This window comes from Ciconia boyciana, chromosome 2 (genome assembly GCF_034638445.1).
Source record: "Ciconia boyciana chromosome 2, ASM3463844v1, whole genome shotgun sequence".
Classification (NCBI taxonomy): domain Eukaryota; kingdom Metazoa; phylum Chordata; class Aves; order Ciconiiformes; family Ciconiidae; genus Ciconia; species Ciconia boyciana.
The window spans coordinates 109,686,107-109,702,776 of NC_132935.1; the positions used below are offsets into that span (position 1 = coordinate 109,686,107).

General features: G+C 45.0%; 1 protein-coding gene across 3 annotated transcripts in view; it reads left to right on the forward strand.

Moving 5' to 3' along the window:
- Nucleotides 1-5,747, forward strand: part of NFATC1 (nuclear factor of activated T cells 1) — a 118,185-nt gene extending 112,438 nt beyond the window's left edge. For all 3 annotated transcript variants that reach the window (XM_072853474.1, XM_072853475.1, XM_072853479.1), the window contains one exon: nucleotides 3,179-5,747. In XM_072853474.1, coding sequence (XP_072709575.1) covers nucleotides 3,179-3,228 — 50 coding nt within the window. In that variant the 3' untranslated portion in view covers nucleotides 3,229-5,747. The remainder of the gene's footprint in view (nucleotides 1-3,178) is intronic.
- The last annotated feature ends 10,923 nt before the right edge of the window (nucleotides 5,748-16,670 follow it).

A 16,670-nucleotide genomic window follows, 5' to 3' on the forward strand; every position in this document is an offset into this window, starting at 1 on the left:
GGGAGTGCTAGACCATGCAGCTGGAGGTGGCGGGGAGCATCCTAGCTGAACCCAGCAAGCGTCACCCAGCACACTTCACATGTGCTTGCTGCCTGGTTTCCCCCCGTTCCCACCTGCCAGAGGGTTTTCCTTCTAGCCTCAGGTGCCTCGGCGGGCAGCACGGGAAAGCCCGCTCTCAGCCCGCTTCCCCTTTCAGCTCTCATGATGAGTACTCTGCTAGCGGTCTGCCTCTACAAGATCGGCTGCTTTGCCGGATCATGTATTGCCCCACCTGGACCTTGTGCTTGCACCCTTGTCCCTCTCTGTAGGTTTTTCCCACTGCGTTATTGGGAATTTTTGCATTTTCGGCACTGTGGTGGGTAAAGGGGAACAAGCGACAGTGAAACAGACCTGTGTCTGAGCCATGCTGTCTATGGTCCGCCATGGATGAGAGAGATGTTGAATGTCCTCTTGGCGTTTTTGGCCCTGTTTAATTGTGAGATCTGGTGGCAATGGGTGCACTTTGGTTGAGGTTCAGTTAGTGAGTCCATGCTGCCATTGTGTAGTGGCTGTTGTTGAATAGCTCTCAGATGTTGTTACATGAGGACACCAGACTTGACTGCTACTCATCAAGGTAGCAGAAGTCCACCTCTGTTAAGAAAGTAACATATAATAAAAATGATCAATAAAACCAAAGGTCTAATCTGTATCCTGTTGGAGTCGATAACAAAATTACAAGTGATTTCAGCTGGGGACAGATCGGTTTGGCTGCTGAGAGCTAGAGAGAGCGTAACCGAAGGACTGCAGTGGTCTTATGGGCTGAGCCAAGGGCAGGTGGTCTCCCAGCTGAAAGGAGAAGTCACATCAACTCTAGGGTAAGCTATGTGTCCTACAGTGCTTGAGTGACAGAAGATTCAGCTGAGGGTACCTAGCGTGGCTGGAAAGGGCAGCCTCTGAGTGCCTAAGCCAATTTGGGAGATGGACCTTTGGCTTTTAGACCCTCATGTCATCAAGTTGCTTCCAAAGTACTTTTACTAAATGTTTTAATAGGGGAAAGCATGGGCTGGTGGGATGGGGGATGTTACTTTTGAAAGTTTTACTGAATGAATCAAGCAAGAGTACCTCAGCATGTGCTATAGCATTAGTCTGAGATTTGAGATACCTGAGTGCTAATCCTGACTGAGATGGGGAGCTCCTCAGCTTTTCCACCTCCTTGTCCCCATCTGTGAAATGCCGGTGATATGTTCACGTTTTACAGAAGCGCTGTGAAGATTAGTTATTTAATGTTTCTAATCACTACCTGTACAAAGACTGAGGATTGCCTTGAGTAGTATCTTAAATTTATTTGGTGTAACAGAAACTTTGAGGGAAAGTTAGCAAAACTGTGACACTGTCTGGCCCATATGAGGATTTATTTTCATTGTCACGCTCAACACCAAGATATCACTGTGTGTTTTTGCTGCATACCCAATGTTGCTTTGAGAAGTTTATCAAAGAAACTATCTGTACAAAAGCATCATGGAAAAATCATCCCACAGAAGAAGTGTGCTGTTTACATTCAAGGCAGAAACTCGGTCCCAAAAGCTGCCTGGAGTCTTGCAGCATGTAAATGGGGTAGCACTTCTTGCTGTGTTCAGATGCATGCAGGGCGGTCTTTGTCACAGAGCAGGGCTTGCTGCTTGAATTTTTTTCCGCTGTTTGGTAATATTAAAGATGAACTCCACGGCACTCTCAAGAGAAAGAACTGCTTTGTCTTCACATCTCATTTCCATACCACTCTTAGTTTGCTGACATAAATAGGTAGTTACAAATACAACTGATATTTCCTTTCTGAAGTATGGTGTGCCTATCCATTGGTAGAAGTGGTTTCAGTGGCCAGGACCTGTGACACAAATCCTGGCTGATTCATGTGCTGCAATTACTAAATGGGCAATAGGTCTGCAGAAAAAAAACAAAAACAAAATCACCCAGCTAATTGCTTCAGGAAATTGGTTTTAGACAGGCTTGGTCTTTTCTAGTAAACATGTGAAGTTATCTGAATGGCTGTGAACAGCAGCCCACGAGGAAAGGAAAACACGGGCTTTTCCGTGGTGCTTCCATGACGTGGGCATGTGTTTTCCACTCCCAGCAATGTTAGGGAAACTCAGAAGTGGTGATAGCCCTACTGATGGCATTTTGTCTATCTTCACGTAAATCAGGTGGTGGCAGTTGCTGCAGGGAGGTGGGGTGGAAATAAAAGGGATGTTGTGTAGTCCACTGTAGATGGCCTTTGCCAGGTTCAGTCATTTCCTGTCCATCTGCCAAAAATCACAAGCTGATAAATGGACATAATTGGACTGTGGGAAACTGTATTGCTTGATGATCTGCAGGGGAGGGGAAAAAGAATGAAAGAACACTTGTGAATAAAGAAAACAGCACTTTATCAGTGGAGATGCAGTCTGACTGGCTGATGCTGAGATAGCGGACCTTGTTTTTTCTTTTCTCTGACTCTTACCAAGGGTTTTAACTTGCTCATCCCTCTCATCTGTCTGTGTGGATAGGAGCAAAGACTGTGTGTCCAGCGTGTTGGTCACCATGAAAGGAGGGTATATATTTACATGTGTTACCAGTACCAGGGAATGGGCAAACACGCAGCAGTTTCTTCTCTTCTTCTTTTTTTTGTTTCCTAATATCATCCCACGGTGGAAAAAAATCAGCATGTGAAGTCATATTCTATGTAGGCATTGCAGCTGCACATACCCAGGTTCAGTGGCTGGTAGCTTTCTGCCATCAGCACCTACCATGGCTAACATACTTTCCAAACAGCTCTTTTTATGGAAGGGGTAGATTATTCTAAGATTTCCTGTGGTTCTCTTTGCTTTACGTTTCCAAGCCAGTTCTGGAGCAAATGAAAAGTTTTATCTGTAACTGATTTGAAATGTTAAATATGTTTGATGCAATCAGGGATCCAGGATGCTGCTGTTCTTGTGATGTCTGGTTTCACGCAGTATTTAGCATGTTAATAACCTTGGTTAATCTTGCTGTTTTGCACTGTGATCAGCCTGTACTAGCTATCTCGTGATGTTACGCTTACTGTTCAGAGCTGTACTGAAGCTGTCAAGGAACGGATGCAAGTTTGGGGGGGCTGTGTACTGAAGAGACCCTCCTGCAGCAGTGGGATACTAATCGATTCCTTTTCTCTTGTCTTCTTTCTTTGCAGTAAATGAAATTATAAGGAATGACCTTTCCAGTACCAATGTCCATTCATAGCTTTCAGTATGGGCCTAGTATGAAATCCACACACACTTTTGACTTAGCTGGCATGTCAGCTCGAGTAGAGAGATACCGAATAAACTGAAGACGTTGCCTGGTACCACTCTGATCTTCCACCTTACCGAATATCAGGAACTGAAGATTTACCTCTTGCTTACAAAGAAGTAGCTCCTCAACTTCAACTGATGAAACAGCTTCTTTAAAGAAAATCATCTCGAAAGAAAGAGGAAGGAGTACGCTCCGAGACGGCACATTTCATGGGACAAAACTAGGAAACTCAGCAAAATCTGAGTGCTTCTTCCCAGTGCTGATCTTTTTGGCATGGCACTGCTGGAATATAGCCCTGGAAGTGCCTTATTTTACCAGATTGTGGCATCAGGGCATTTCTAATAAGCTTTGAATTTGCTACCATTAAAAGTGTTGGTAGGTGCAGAAACTATAGAGCTTGCATTCTGGAGAGTGATATTGGAAAAAAGCGTAGGACTCTGCAGCAAAGTAGGGAGAGCAATCACTACTCCAGTAAGATGCGTTTATGAATTCCAGAATTTCTTCAGCTTTTCCTCTGCTGTAATGTACAGCCTATTGCCTTATTCTCAGTGCATTTCAAAAGCCTCCTGATTTGTCATCATCTCAGCTTTCTTTTGCATATTGTCTTTATTATGTGCTAATGAATCATAGGGTTGTTAGTAGTAGCATGTTAAGATTCTGATTTTAATCTGGCTTCAGTCATAGCACAAGTGAGTTGAATAGCACAAAATAAAAGAGGTTGATGGACAAAAAATTGAAATCTATCTATTACATGATAGATGAATGTGTATGCATGTACATACATACTAGTATATATGCATATATTTATATATGACAAATAATATAGATGATTGCCTAGTGAGGGCACTGAATTTAGCAATAATTTCAATTTCTGAGAATGCATTTCAGATCCACAACAAATATTTCAGCTACTTCTTTTGAGGGTTTGTTGCACCTAAAGCAGGTATGCATTTTCTTTCCTCATGCAGTTAAGCAAGCACTTTAGATAGGCAAGAAGGATGCATACAAGATACATGTTATTTACCAAATGACAAAATATGAGTTATAGTAACTGTAAATACCATTATGGAAGAGTGTAAAATATTTGTTCAGTTATAATGTTATTATTCCGCAGAAGCCTTATAACTGTCTGCTACATGTATGAAAAAGAATATTACCAAAAAACCAGAAAGGTTTAATATGCAGCGCTGTATAGTGTGTTTTCAGATTAGCTAATGTTTCTGGAGCTACAGGTAGGCATGTAGTGTAGCCTTTAACATTGTATTTTTTACAATCAACCGCTTATTATATAACTAGCAACAACCTATTATTTCATATAACCAAAAAAATAAAACAAAACTAAAATAAAATAGCATGACTTAAATTAAAAATGTTTAACATTAATATTGTGCCTTAGGAATCTATGCCCCCTCCTGGAAATACACCTGAACTACACCTCCGTGCTGGGGTGGCTCCTTAACCCTAATGCAATGAAGATTGAACGGGTTTCACAAAAAGGTGAAATCCTCCTAAGCGTTTTAAAACATTATTCTGTCTAATTATGTCTTACTTTCTTTAGAAAAGAAAAATGAAAGCCATATTTGTCACATTTGCACATTACTGTGAAGACATGAGAATATAATATGGCTATATGTACATAATATGCTGTTATTGGTCATTATAATAGTCTGTTATTCCTCACCTGTTTAATCCCAGTTATTTACCCTGTATTTAGCATTGTAGACGTTGCATGAAACATTTCTTATAGACTGCCATATGAAAAGTTAAAAAGCTTGACAGATGTCAGCTTGACTTGTAGCTAGAAAAGAGATCCAATAAAGCAAAATGTTTTGCTGGAAGCTAGTCTTAGAGTGGTTCATTTTATGACAAATCTTCCTTTCTCATAGAAAATAAGAATTTTTACATTATATACTTATATAAAAATATATATCTCCATCTCTTCTATTTGAAGCTGTTTGCATCCTTCTGCATTCTGCTAATACAACCATCTTAGTATGGAAGTAAAGTCTCTTGCCAACAGACTCTTACTCATTTCCCCCCTGCATTTAAAGATGTTGCTGCCAAGGAGAGAAAATGATATATGATAAAATTCTCAGATTTTATTCTCTCAGTATTTCAGAAATGTCAATGAAGTGTGCATGGAGGACTCTCTGGTTATGCCAAAGCATTTTTTTATTCATATACATAAATACCTTGGGTGAGGCTTTTAGGACACAGGACAATATACACACACACAGACACACCCTCCACATGTTCACATTTCAGCACTAATTTTAGCAGGGTTTTCAACTGTATGGTTTGGATATGTTGCACCTCCTTCATCCTTATTTTTATTTTCCTCTTTAAGCTATTTTGGAAAAAAAACAAAAACAAAAACAAAAAACCAACCTGTTACTTTTAAGTCTGGATAATGGAAGATTATGCATCTCTTGTATATGTATTCATAAAATAAAAACAAAAGCAGAAATATTTCCCGTATGAGACTACTATCTTGTTTTTGTACGTGTGTTATGGTTGTTGTTGTCAGTTTATGAAAATGTTTTTCATCAACTCTTTTTGAAAACAAAGCAAAACCAAAAAGCCACAACGCTCTGAACTTAGAGCATAGTCCCTATAGGTATGTTCAAAAAGACTTTTGCCAGGGATGATTCTGACTATTAAAAAGAGGATGAATTGTAAGTCATGAAACAAACTATTAATCATGCAACAAAGTACTTGCATCTGTATATATTGCTTGGAAAACAGTTTCTTTTGCTCTCCCTGGAACTATTTCTGAAATGTGTGGGTTGCTAAGGGTAGGCTTTGGATCTGTGGTCTTCAGTGCGGTAGGTACAAGACAGATTTTTGTTAGGCTGGAGGCTTTCATAGCCCTTCAAGGGGAGGGCTGCCCACAGACTGGCAGAAGCGGATGGCTTGCCACAAGCTGCATATGTGTGATGGATCTGTATGATGGATCTGATCTGTATGATGGGTCCTACTCCCTGAATCTCCCCGCTGCTCTGCCCCGAAGGAGAAGGGGCAACAGGAGGGTGTCAGCTTAGTCAAAGCTGGGCTGAACACGGGTGTGGGTTTCTAGTCACCTCATCAGGTGGTGCATTTGTATGTACTAACGTGACACCTGATGGGCCAAATCATACAGAAACACTGGAAAAACCTGAGCTTCTTTGATTTTTCTAGACCAAAGGCAAGTTATGAAGTATATAAGCACAACAGCATGCCTACCACAGCGGTCCTGATTTAGGTAAGCATTTAAACACATTTCAAAAATTCATCAAGAAGGAGACACAACTATGCATTTAAGCCTTTGTTGAATGAAGACCTTTCTCTGCCTTGGGTTCGTCTTCCTGTGCGTAGAGGGTGACACACCCTGCTCACAGTCACACCTGGCTTCCCCGGGGCTGCTACCAAATCCCTTGCAATTTAAGGAGAGGCAGATGCTCCAAGCCCATTAAAACCCAGATACAGTCCAGCTCTTTAGAGGTCAGTCAAAATGCCCTTTCTCTGCTTCCCTGTCTGGAGGGTGGAAATAGTGATATTTACTCCTCATGTGGACAGCGTGAGCCATATTGTTGGTGAGGTTCCTGGAAAAAGGAAAATACTGAAAACCCAGTCACAATTTCCCTATGTCTCCTGGAGACCATGGCATCATTTTGTACCAAAGCAAAATTCCTGGTCACAAACTTAATTCATCCAAGCAACATACTTCGGTCATTGTGCTGCCTGGCTTCCTCCAAGCTTCCTTTCCCTCTCATTTGCACACATCCTCTCCTTAAAGCACAGCAGACCGAGCATGGCTACATTAACCACATCTTGACCAGACTTACTTAGGCAAAAATAGCCTTTAGCAAACTCCTAGCTGACTCTTTTCATTCATAACCAAAGCAGAAGGTGAATCCCACACATCCATCTGGTACTGTTTGACTAAATAGCCTTGCTGGAGTCATGCCTTTGAGATTTTTCCTTTCCAGATGAAAATGGCAAATTTCAAGGAGTTAAATTTCTTGGACAGAGCTGTACTGCCTTGAAGCTAAGCTTTCCTTCACCATGTGTGTAATTTTATTGCATTCATCACTGTAAATCTATTGAATTTGTCTCAGTAAAAATAAAATGAAATCCCTCTCATCAAATATATTACAGAGAAGTGTTAAGGTCAATGGCATAAGATCTTCTTGGTTTCTGTAGCTCTTTTTTAAACAAATGGTCTAATTTTATGTCATAAGCAGTGATTGAACTGTTCATCAAACTAAAGTGAGTCCCATCTTCTCCAACTTTGCACACACTTGCGCGATACAGAGGTCAAGTGTTTGCCTGTTTTAATTTGCCCATATTGTTTCCTCTTTCTCAGCAAGTTAATGTTTTTCTTCTTTGAGCCTCTTTTGAAAAAAATAAAAAGGTTTTGATTCTCTTCAGGTAGCCAAATAATTTGTTCAGAGCAGATCAGTTACAGATTCTCATACTGTTGGCTTTAATTACAAGCGGTTCTTGATTCCAAAACCAGCTTTTTTTTGGCCAAAGAGACTGTATTTTTGGACTGTGCAAACTCGTGGAGCTTTAACAATTCAAATGTTTGCATTTTCAGGATGTAAGGCAACTGGTAGTATACCTGGCACTTGCCATCACCCATGGGTATGTTAGCTTTTGTCATTTAAAATGAAAAGTTGCTGACTGTAGCGCTTCCTTAGCTACTTTCAGGGATGGGCAACCCACAAGCCACTCTGCAGATGTAGCAAATTCATTTTCAGTCGTTTTAGGAAATCCCTTTTTTTTGTTTTTCAGATCGGGGAAAGTGTTTCCAAAAATGCCATCCGCATCAGTTTCCAGCACCTCTGAATTAGTTTCTCACCCACAGCTCCTGTACCCAGCCTGTTTCCAGCACCGCTGACGGAGGGCTTCTGGGTTGAAAATAACACAGAGCAAACACTGACAGTGGGTATCGGTGGCAGAGCTGTCCTAGCCCAGGGCTTACTCTCAGCCTGATGGCCAGTTCACTGACTTGACTTCACTGGTCTGTAGCTGCTCCAGTGGGAGCAGCCACCCAGCCGGGCAGTCATGCACCTCACGTGGCTGTTTTAGCCATCCCCCTTGGCCATCGCTCCCCCTGCCCGGCTGGGGGGTGCTCTATACGTGCTGCTGGGGCCACCATGTGCCCATGATGCTGCCAGTGTTTGTAATCGAGCCTTGGCACCCAAATTGAGCATGAGTTTGCCTCCACTGGCATCATGCTGTTGGCTTCCCCACAGCAGTTTCTGCCAGCTCCAGGACCATCCCTCGCCCTCAGACTGGTTGGGACAGGGGCACAGGGACTCGCCAGCTGAGAGGTTGTTTGTCTGCCATGCTGGGAGGTCCCAGGAGAACAGACCCTGCATTTTCAGATGCGTTTTTAGGCCCTGCTCTGGTGACATTTACAAACCCGATTCTGGGGTGCAAAATCTCTAAGAACACCCATGGTGGGAGAGTCCCAAAATTCGATGCAGTGTTGTTCCCTTCCAGCCGGGGGACGTTCCAATGACACCAGTTTCATGGTACTGGGGGAAAGCAGAGACCTCCGGGCCTCACCAGAAAATATTTCAGTGCTTGGAAGGAATTTTTTAACTGCAAGGTTTGGGGTTTTTCTGGTCTGGTTTGTTTTGTTTTTTAATAGGAAAAATAACATTTCCTCCAACATGAAATCTTTTGCTCTACTTACTTTTTTTGTTTTTTTTAAATTTTCTGCTTAGAAAATACAAACTACATATTATTTTGGGTCAGGTTGATCCAAACTGCACCTTCTTTCCCCCTCGCTCCCCTCCAAATCTCCAGGCTGGGCTGCTTTCCCAGACGATGGCTCCCCCTCCACCCTAGCAGAGCCGCACAGGCGTCACATGCATGCTGCCTCTGCCCAATTTCTTGAATGGTTTCTTTGCAGGAAACTCCTCATGGATCTTTCCTGCCTCCCTGGCCCCCTTCCAGGGCTCCTGCCTGGGCCGAGCTGATCCAGCCCACTGCTCTCATCCTCCTGGCAATCTCTTCTTTTTATGATTTTTTTACCGTAAGCTTCTTGTATATTTTATCCTATAAAACAGATTGGCCCTAGTTGGATGATGACGCTAAATTGAGCATGCACCTTTTGGCATATTGAGCAAGTTACTGCTGTGCTTTCCACCCATCCCATGCACAGGCAGCCACTCCTCTGGTTTTTAACGCCGTCTGCCCCGCTGGCACACTGCGATGGCTCCCCATCCAGGGCAGAAGGGACAGAGTTCATCACTGGTGATACAGGGGCTTTAGCTCAAGGGACCTTGTGAAGGACCTCACCAACCGAGTGCTCCACGCTGCCACTGCCGGATGGGCAGTACTGTGGAAGGGGTGCCAAGCCTATTGCTCTGACCCACAGCAACCACCCTGCCCTCGACAAGGCTCCATCGCCCACCATGCCTTGTGATAAATCCTTAACAACCCCATAATTTAGTGGTGGTAATGGTATTGCAAAAAAAAAACTGTGTTGGGGGTGTGAAGAGGAGGAGAGGCAGAGGGAGGAGGAGAAGCACCACATGGCACTAACTTGGCTGCTGACAAGGCAGCGGAAGTCATGGGCCTTTCCTTCCTGGAGACGTTGCAGGCCGGGCAGGGCGGGGAGACCCACCACAGCACAGCCCATGGGGCTCTGGCCATGCTGCCCCAGCTGGGAGCGAGTGTGGGCCTGTCTGGGCGTGGGCTGAGAACAGCCACACTTCAGCGCACCTGTGGAAACAAACCCTGTGCCAGTGTGCCCCTGGGATGTGCCCCAGGGAGACCACCCGTCACCCTCCTTCTGGCAGGTGCCGGTCAGAGTGATTAAAGCAGGTTTATGGTGGTTTCTCTATCCAGCAGCATGGGGGGACAGGGGTTAAGGGGCTCCGGGGCCAAGGCTGCACAGCAGAGGCTGTGTGTGGGAGGGAGCAAACTCTGCCTGACTCCTGGGATGAGTCTGTGCAGGTGGGTGTATGAAAACTCGTCTTCTTTTCTCTTTAACTTTCCAACTGAACAGTGTGGTCTGGGCAGAGAAACCATGGGGGGGGGAACCCCAGCACCATTTCCCTGTCCCTCCTTGTCTGTGGGAGCAAAACCGCCCTTTCAGCAGGGAAGTGCCCCTGGGAGCAGGAGGCACCAGGTGTTTTCGGGGTGCCCTGGTGCTGCCGCTCACATGACTCCTGCTGACCTCAGCCATGCAAATGACAACCTGAGCATCTACATGAAGACGCAGGCAGGTGTAGGAGTTTCTAGTTCAGTTTTCCCTGCAGTGCACGTTGCCGTCGACGCTTTAGAAAGTTGATTTCAAGAGCGGCGAACAAGATCAGAAAACTCTCGCTCTCAATTTAGAAAGTCAGTAGTTTCATGGTTTAACCCATTAAGCGCGAGCACGCGGGTGTGCACCAGAGGGACGGAATGGGAGCTGGGTGCTGCTCTCCTCGCAGTGCTACGTGCCTGCTGAACCACAGCGGTGAAGTACCTGGCCCATACCGAGGGCCACCTTCATTGCAGATGGCCACTTGAACATCCATATGATCATTCAATAGCAACAATCGTCTTGCTTCAATGTAAGGCAGCAGGCACCAGAGACCTCTGGCAATGCTCACAGGCACAGCATGCTGGGTGTCTCTCTCACAGTCATCCCAGCTTGCAGGGAGGCATGCTGCCTTTAGCAGATTAACCTCTTGGTATTGCTGCCAGTGACCAAGAGGGCCAGGAACCAGTGCGTTAGCAGGATGTATCAGTGAAGCAGGTCACCACGTAGTAAAGAGCATAATTAAAGCTTAGGTCCAGTAAAAAAATTTTGGTCTGCTCAACCCCTTCTAAAAATATGTGGGTGTACCAAAAGATAAGTAGAGAAGTAAAACTTGTTGCTAAAAATAATAATGGAAAATGATTGCTACATTTGTGGTTCACATGTACGTGGCCTGTATGAGCTTTATAGGCCTAAAGAGTTAAACAGAGTGTTTGATTGACTCATGTTAAATAACTTCTTATATCACACAATGTGTCCCTAAAACATTTTTGTGGCTGAAGTATGCACATTTCTGGTGACTCCAGTACGCTATCTGAGCTCTAAAACAGTGGTCAAGCACAGTGATGGCACATCACTTATCACTGCTACGTACTGGTCCAGCGGTTGACCTAAAACCCCAACACTTCCTTTCCCCGCAGCCAGGGTTGTGAAGTGTAGGATAACAAACACACCATACCGTCTGCTGACGCACTTCAGTCCCAATGCAGATTACAGCACGGTCTTGCAGACTATTGCTCCGGCCGGCTGTGCTGGGTGATGGAAAACACAGAAAGGCCTTTTCTTTCTAGGCAGATCTTTATCAGCTTAATGTGCCTGAACCACTCAGGTCAAAAGGAAAGACACTGAGGCAGCCTGGCCCTGGGGTTTGTGGTTTTACACACTAATGCTTTATCCAGATTCTTGTGGCTACCTCAGTCGGGTGTTCCCAGTTTGAGGGCACTTCTCAGAAGAGCAGAAGGGTACCTGTGTTTGCCTCCCAGTGCAGGGGACCTCTCCTGCTGCTGGCTCCCATGGACACACTGCCAAATGCTGCTGAGCTGCTGCAGAACTGGCATGGTCCCGGCAGCTGGCACGGTACTTGGTCAAAACACCTTGGGCTTTTTTTATCCAAGAAATCAAGTTTTTAGTCTTTTTGGGCCTTTCTTTAATGTGCTTGGAAGGGCTGACTGCACATAAAGCCTCTCATTTACTAAACCCAGTGGGTCGCGCGACACAGCACTGGACTGTACTATGTGAAGGCTCTAAATATCTTTGTTTCTGGGATTTTTTCGTGCTTCACAGCCGTGCTTCATAACCATGATGAGGAACAAGTTTAAGCCTCTGTGGTCACACATGCAGTTAATCTGGACCAATACTCAGCTGGAAGATAAACCCAGTCAGTGCCTGGGGTTCCTCTCTCCTCCCACCATGGCTGCCTGTAGCTTGGCACACAGACATACTTTGGCAAGGCACCACGTCAACAGCTTCCCTAGTTCACTGGCTGAGCTGTCAGCACACCACGTGCTTTGCATGTGTCCTGGCAAGCTGCTGAGGGTCCAGCCAGCCCTGGGCAACCACAAAGAGCAGAGGCGGGTTTGTACTTCAGGGGGTCCTAGGTGCTGTGGGCATTGAAACTGGACCTGCAGTGATGGCAGTCACAGCATGACGCTGACCCTTGGAGGGCTTTATAAGCTCCCAGTTGCTTTGTAGCTTACTGAGTGTGGTAGTGTTAGAGGTCAAGGCCCGTATACAGAAATCTTGCCTGCTGGATGCCATTCCTCAGCACTGACCTTCCACATCAGAATGGGAAAAGAGCAGTGTTTTTCAGCTCTGTTTCCTGAATATCCACTTGACATTACTCAATGGAGTTCAGTCAGTGCTCTTTAATAAGTGAAACCACACATCCCAGCATTGCCATATTCTGTCTTATAATACAAGCTGCCACTGGAGACAGTATCAGTACTATTTTCAGCTGATGGGAATTTTCCAATTTTTGTTTTCTTCTATAAAATTTTGCATCATAATGCCAAATGTTTAGGTACCATGGGATTTTTTTTCCCCCCACAAAACTATTTTTTCAATTAGTTAAAGAGCTAGCCACAAAATATTGAACTTGGAGGAGAAAAAAAAAATCTCCTTTTTCAGCTGGCTCTGTTGTTCACATCTTTGATTATTTTCTTCTTTCTGCAGACCACAAGTTTTGCCCAGTTAAAAGGAACTGGACTGATTTCGATCTTCTACAAGTATAACTGTAGTTACTCCTGAATTATTCCAGAATAAGTGAGATCAGAATTGGGCTGAAAATCCTGCTTCTCCAGAGCTTTATGATCAAAGTTATGCTGTGCAAGAAACACTGAGAGGGTAAAGGGAATAGAGGACAACCAGCTTATTGCAGTCAGAAAAAGGGTTAGTGCAGTAGCTGCGCTACACCCACTGCACTTCAGATGCCTTGCAGAAGAAAAAAGCTCATGCACCTCAGCCCCATCCTGGCTCTTTAGAGAAGGTGAAGTTGCATCACTCTCATCCCAGCTGATTTCCAGGCTCCATCTGGCTGGGTAGTTGGGCCCGTAGATGCTGATTATTGGCACTGCAAGGCCCATCAGCCACCTGTCCTGACCTGGGCCGTTACACTTGAACTTGTGGGTCTGAGGTCATGCCTGCTCCCGCTGGCCTCCCAGTCTGTTCCTCTTCCTTTAGCAGGTCAGCGACTTACCTGCATGCCACAGGGAGCACCGCAGTGGCAATCTCATAATTTCCTGCTTCTGGCTTCTGCTGGTTTGAATCCTGGAGAGACAAATCTGGAGGGAGAGACACCCTGTCTGCATGCCAGCTCTCGGAGGGATCTTGCTTCTGATGGTGCAAAGCACTGGGGGATGTATGCAAGTGGGGAAACCAGAAGCACCCAGTGAGAGGCTTTGACACAGGCTGCAAGGTAGGCAATAGATGAGTGACAGCTGGGTCATGCAGCAGACACTGAGTCAGGGAGACCTTACTGTACAGACCGTGACCAGGCTGTTGGAGACTTTGTCCAGCCAGTGAAGCTCACTGGACTCAAGAAGACTTTCTGCTGCCCAGATGGGCCAAACTGGTGAGGCCAAATCTCATCCTTCTGTTGTTGCAATATCCCAGACTGCATCCTGGAGGGAACTGAACAGGGTGAAGAGGAAATCTCAGTGCAGGGGCAGTGCTCGCATTTGGAAAGATTTGAGCAAAAGTATTTAGTATAAATGCTGCTGTCTCTAGTCTTACAGTATTGCAAGTTCCTAGACCAGATGATACTACCCAAAACAGGTGTCCTTGCCACTTGCTCCTGCACACAAATGGGTGCACCTCCTTGAGGGCGTGCATCTCTTACCAGCAGGAATCAGGCCATTACTGGCTGCTGCCTTCTCCAGCTGTCAAGATTGCTGCGACAGACAGACAGGCTTGGCTCAGTCTGATCCCGTGGCCTTTGCTAGCTTTATTCCTGCTCTGCTAACATGTGCGGCTTGTGTCGCATGGAGCTGGGATGCTTCAGAACCTAGCAACAATACATATTTACACAGCCTCAGAGAGTCCCAAAGTAATCCTTGTTGAGGCTTTACTCACAGATAGAATATTGATAGAAGATTGAAAAAATAGTAAGGAGCATGCCCCAAAGTACATCTTGTTTTATTTTGTTTGTGTTTTTTTTTCTTTGTCGTTGCTGTTTATACTTGAGGTTGGTTTTGCTCTTTATTTTAGGAAGATATTCTTTGTTAAGTTTTATATGTATATTTTTTCAGTTATGCTGTGTAAAAATAGAAGTCAGCACTGACTATCAATATTTATGCATGAAGCAATTATTTTGGAAGGCCCACAGCTACAGCACAATCCTTTCTCTGTATAGTTTCCATCGTGATTTCAAATGGCAAAAGGAAGCTTCAGGAGGAGTTTTCTGTCCAGCACTTCGGACGAGGAATGCACCCTGGGTCCCAGATTTAAAAGAAAGGGGGGCAATGTTTCAATTGGCTATGTAGTGAGGAAAATGGAAAAACTAGTATTTCAGCCTTGGTTGCATACAATGTTTACTGCCAAATCACTGAATGTGAGGTTTTTGGTTTAACCCTCCTTTGCTCTTGTGTGAGGCAGACATTACTGAAGCTCTGAGCAGTGCCTTCGTTCCCAGTGATCGAGTCCTCCTTGCTCTGCCGATGCGATTAAGCATAGTGGATCCAAGCCTGCCCTGATGGAAATCCCTGCGGCTGTGGGGTTGTAACCCAAGCCAGAGTTTGCCCAGCTCAGTTTATGCTGCTCTAGACACAAAAAAAAGGCCTCGCTGACTGCGGCTCACTGTGGAGTAACAGCCTCCAACCAAGATGCAATGCCACCACCAACAAAAAGAGAGTACATTCACACTAGGAGTTTTGCTTCACTTTAAATCACCACCAGAGATTCATTTGTTTTAATAGCTCTTTCTTGGCAAAATTTTCAGTATTCTGTTTTCGAATGTGGGTACCTACATTATCAGTCTGGTCCTGCAGTTTATAGGCTCTATAATAATACGCAGTTGCACTTCACCGTTCACTTCAAGCCCTAAACAGAAGACCTGAATATTCCGTTTGAAAATTTGGCTCACCCTCTCTGAGGATAGATTTAATAATTTAAAAAAAAAAAAAAGAAAAGAAAGAAGCGGGGGAGGTTTTGGAAGGGCTATGTTATGCTAATAGTCATAAAGCAGCCTCTGAAAGCAAGGCAGTGCCACTGCCAAACAACCGCATTTCATTACTTTGGAACCACGTTTCAGGGCTCAGCCAGCTTGTTTAAATATGTTTATAGTGCCCCACTGCCACGGGCAGGTCTGCTGCAGCCTCACCTCAGGTCTCTGTCGTTTCTGTCTGGCGCTGTGGGGCAGCTCCCTTCAGCCTTGTGCTTGGGATGAGGTGCTGCTCATCCCAAGGGGTGTTGGAGACTGCATGCACAAGGATGGCTTTGCATCCCTGGAGCAGTGGGGTAGGGATGCAGCAGGCATCTGCCAGCCATTAATGCACAAATCTGTTGCTAAAGAAGGGAAGTGAGGAACAACTCCTGCAATTAGAAGCACAGAGGTGATTTTAAGTAGGTAAACTGCCAGAGCTGGTGATGTGCCAGAATGGGATTTGGCCAGGACACCATGGCTAACACCTGCATGGATACAAGAAATGCCACGGGATCAATGACTTTGAGTGCTCAAAGCCTCCTGCCTCCTGTGTTGCCTCAAAGCTCTCCCCTCCGGCAGCATGGCACCAAGGTGCAACATCTGGTCTGCAGTTGACACCAGAAATATCATCATTATAAACTGGTCCAGTGAAGACTCAGGCTGAAAACCACAACCTAATGGACCTCCAGCCCCACACTGTGCAAGGGCTCTCAGCCCGGTGCGGGCTGATCCGGGGATGGTGGAGACTAATGGAAAGCCTCCCCTGCACACTGCCAGGCGCAGCTATTGGGCCAGCTTGGTTACTGCAACATGTGAGCTTCGACAAGAACGTAGTGAAAAAAGAAAGAGCTGACCACAGGCAGATTTCTTCCAAACTGTGTCACTGGTGAACGCCATAATTCCAAGCCGGAGGTGGGAGAATGGGTTTGTTTTTACAAGAAACCTGTTGACGGAGAAAAGAAAAATTTTAGGAGAATTTAGCAACTGGCTGAATTTGGCAAATAATTTCAGCTGGAGAAAATAGCTAAAATAGTTCATAGTTGGGGGAGGGGAGCGGGAGAAGAGAAATTCTGAAAATCCATTATTTGCACAGCTCTCCTCCAAAGAGCTTATATTATACTGCCCGCTACCAGCTGGCCCGAGATTTAGGTTGCCTAATATTTTCCGTTATAAAAGATTCTTTCAACATTTTTATTTTTTTAGAAGCTCTAACACCTCCATTGTTTGCAG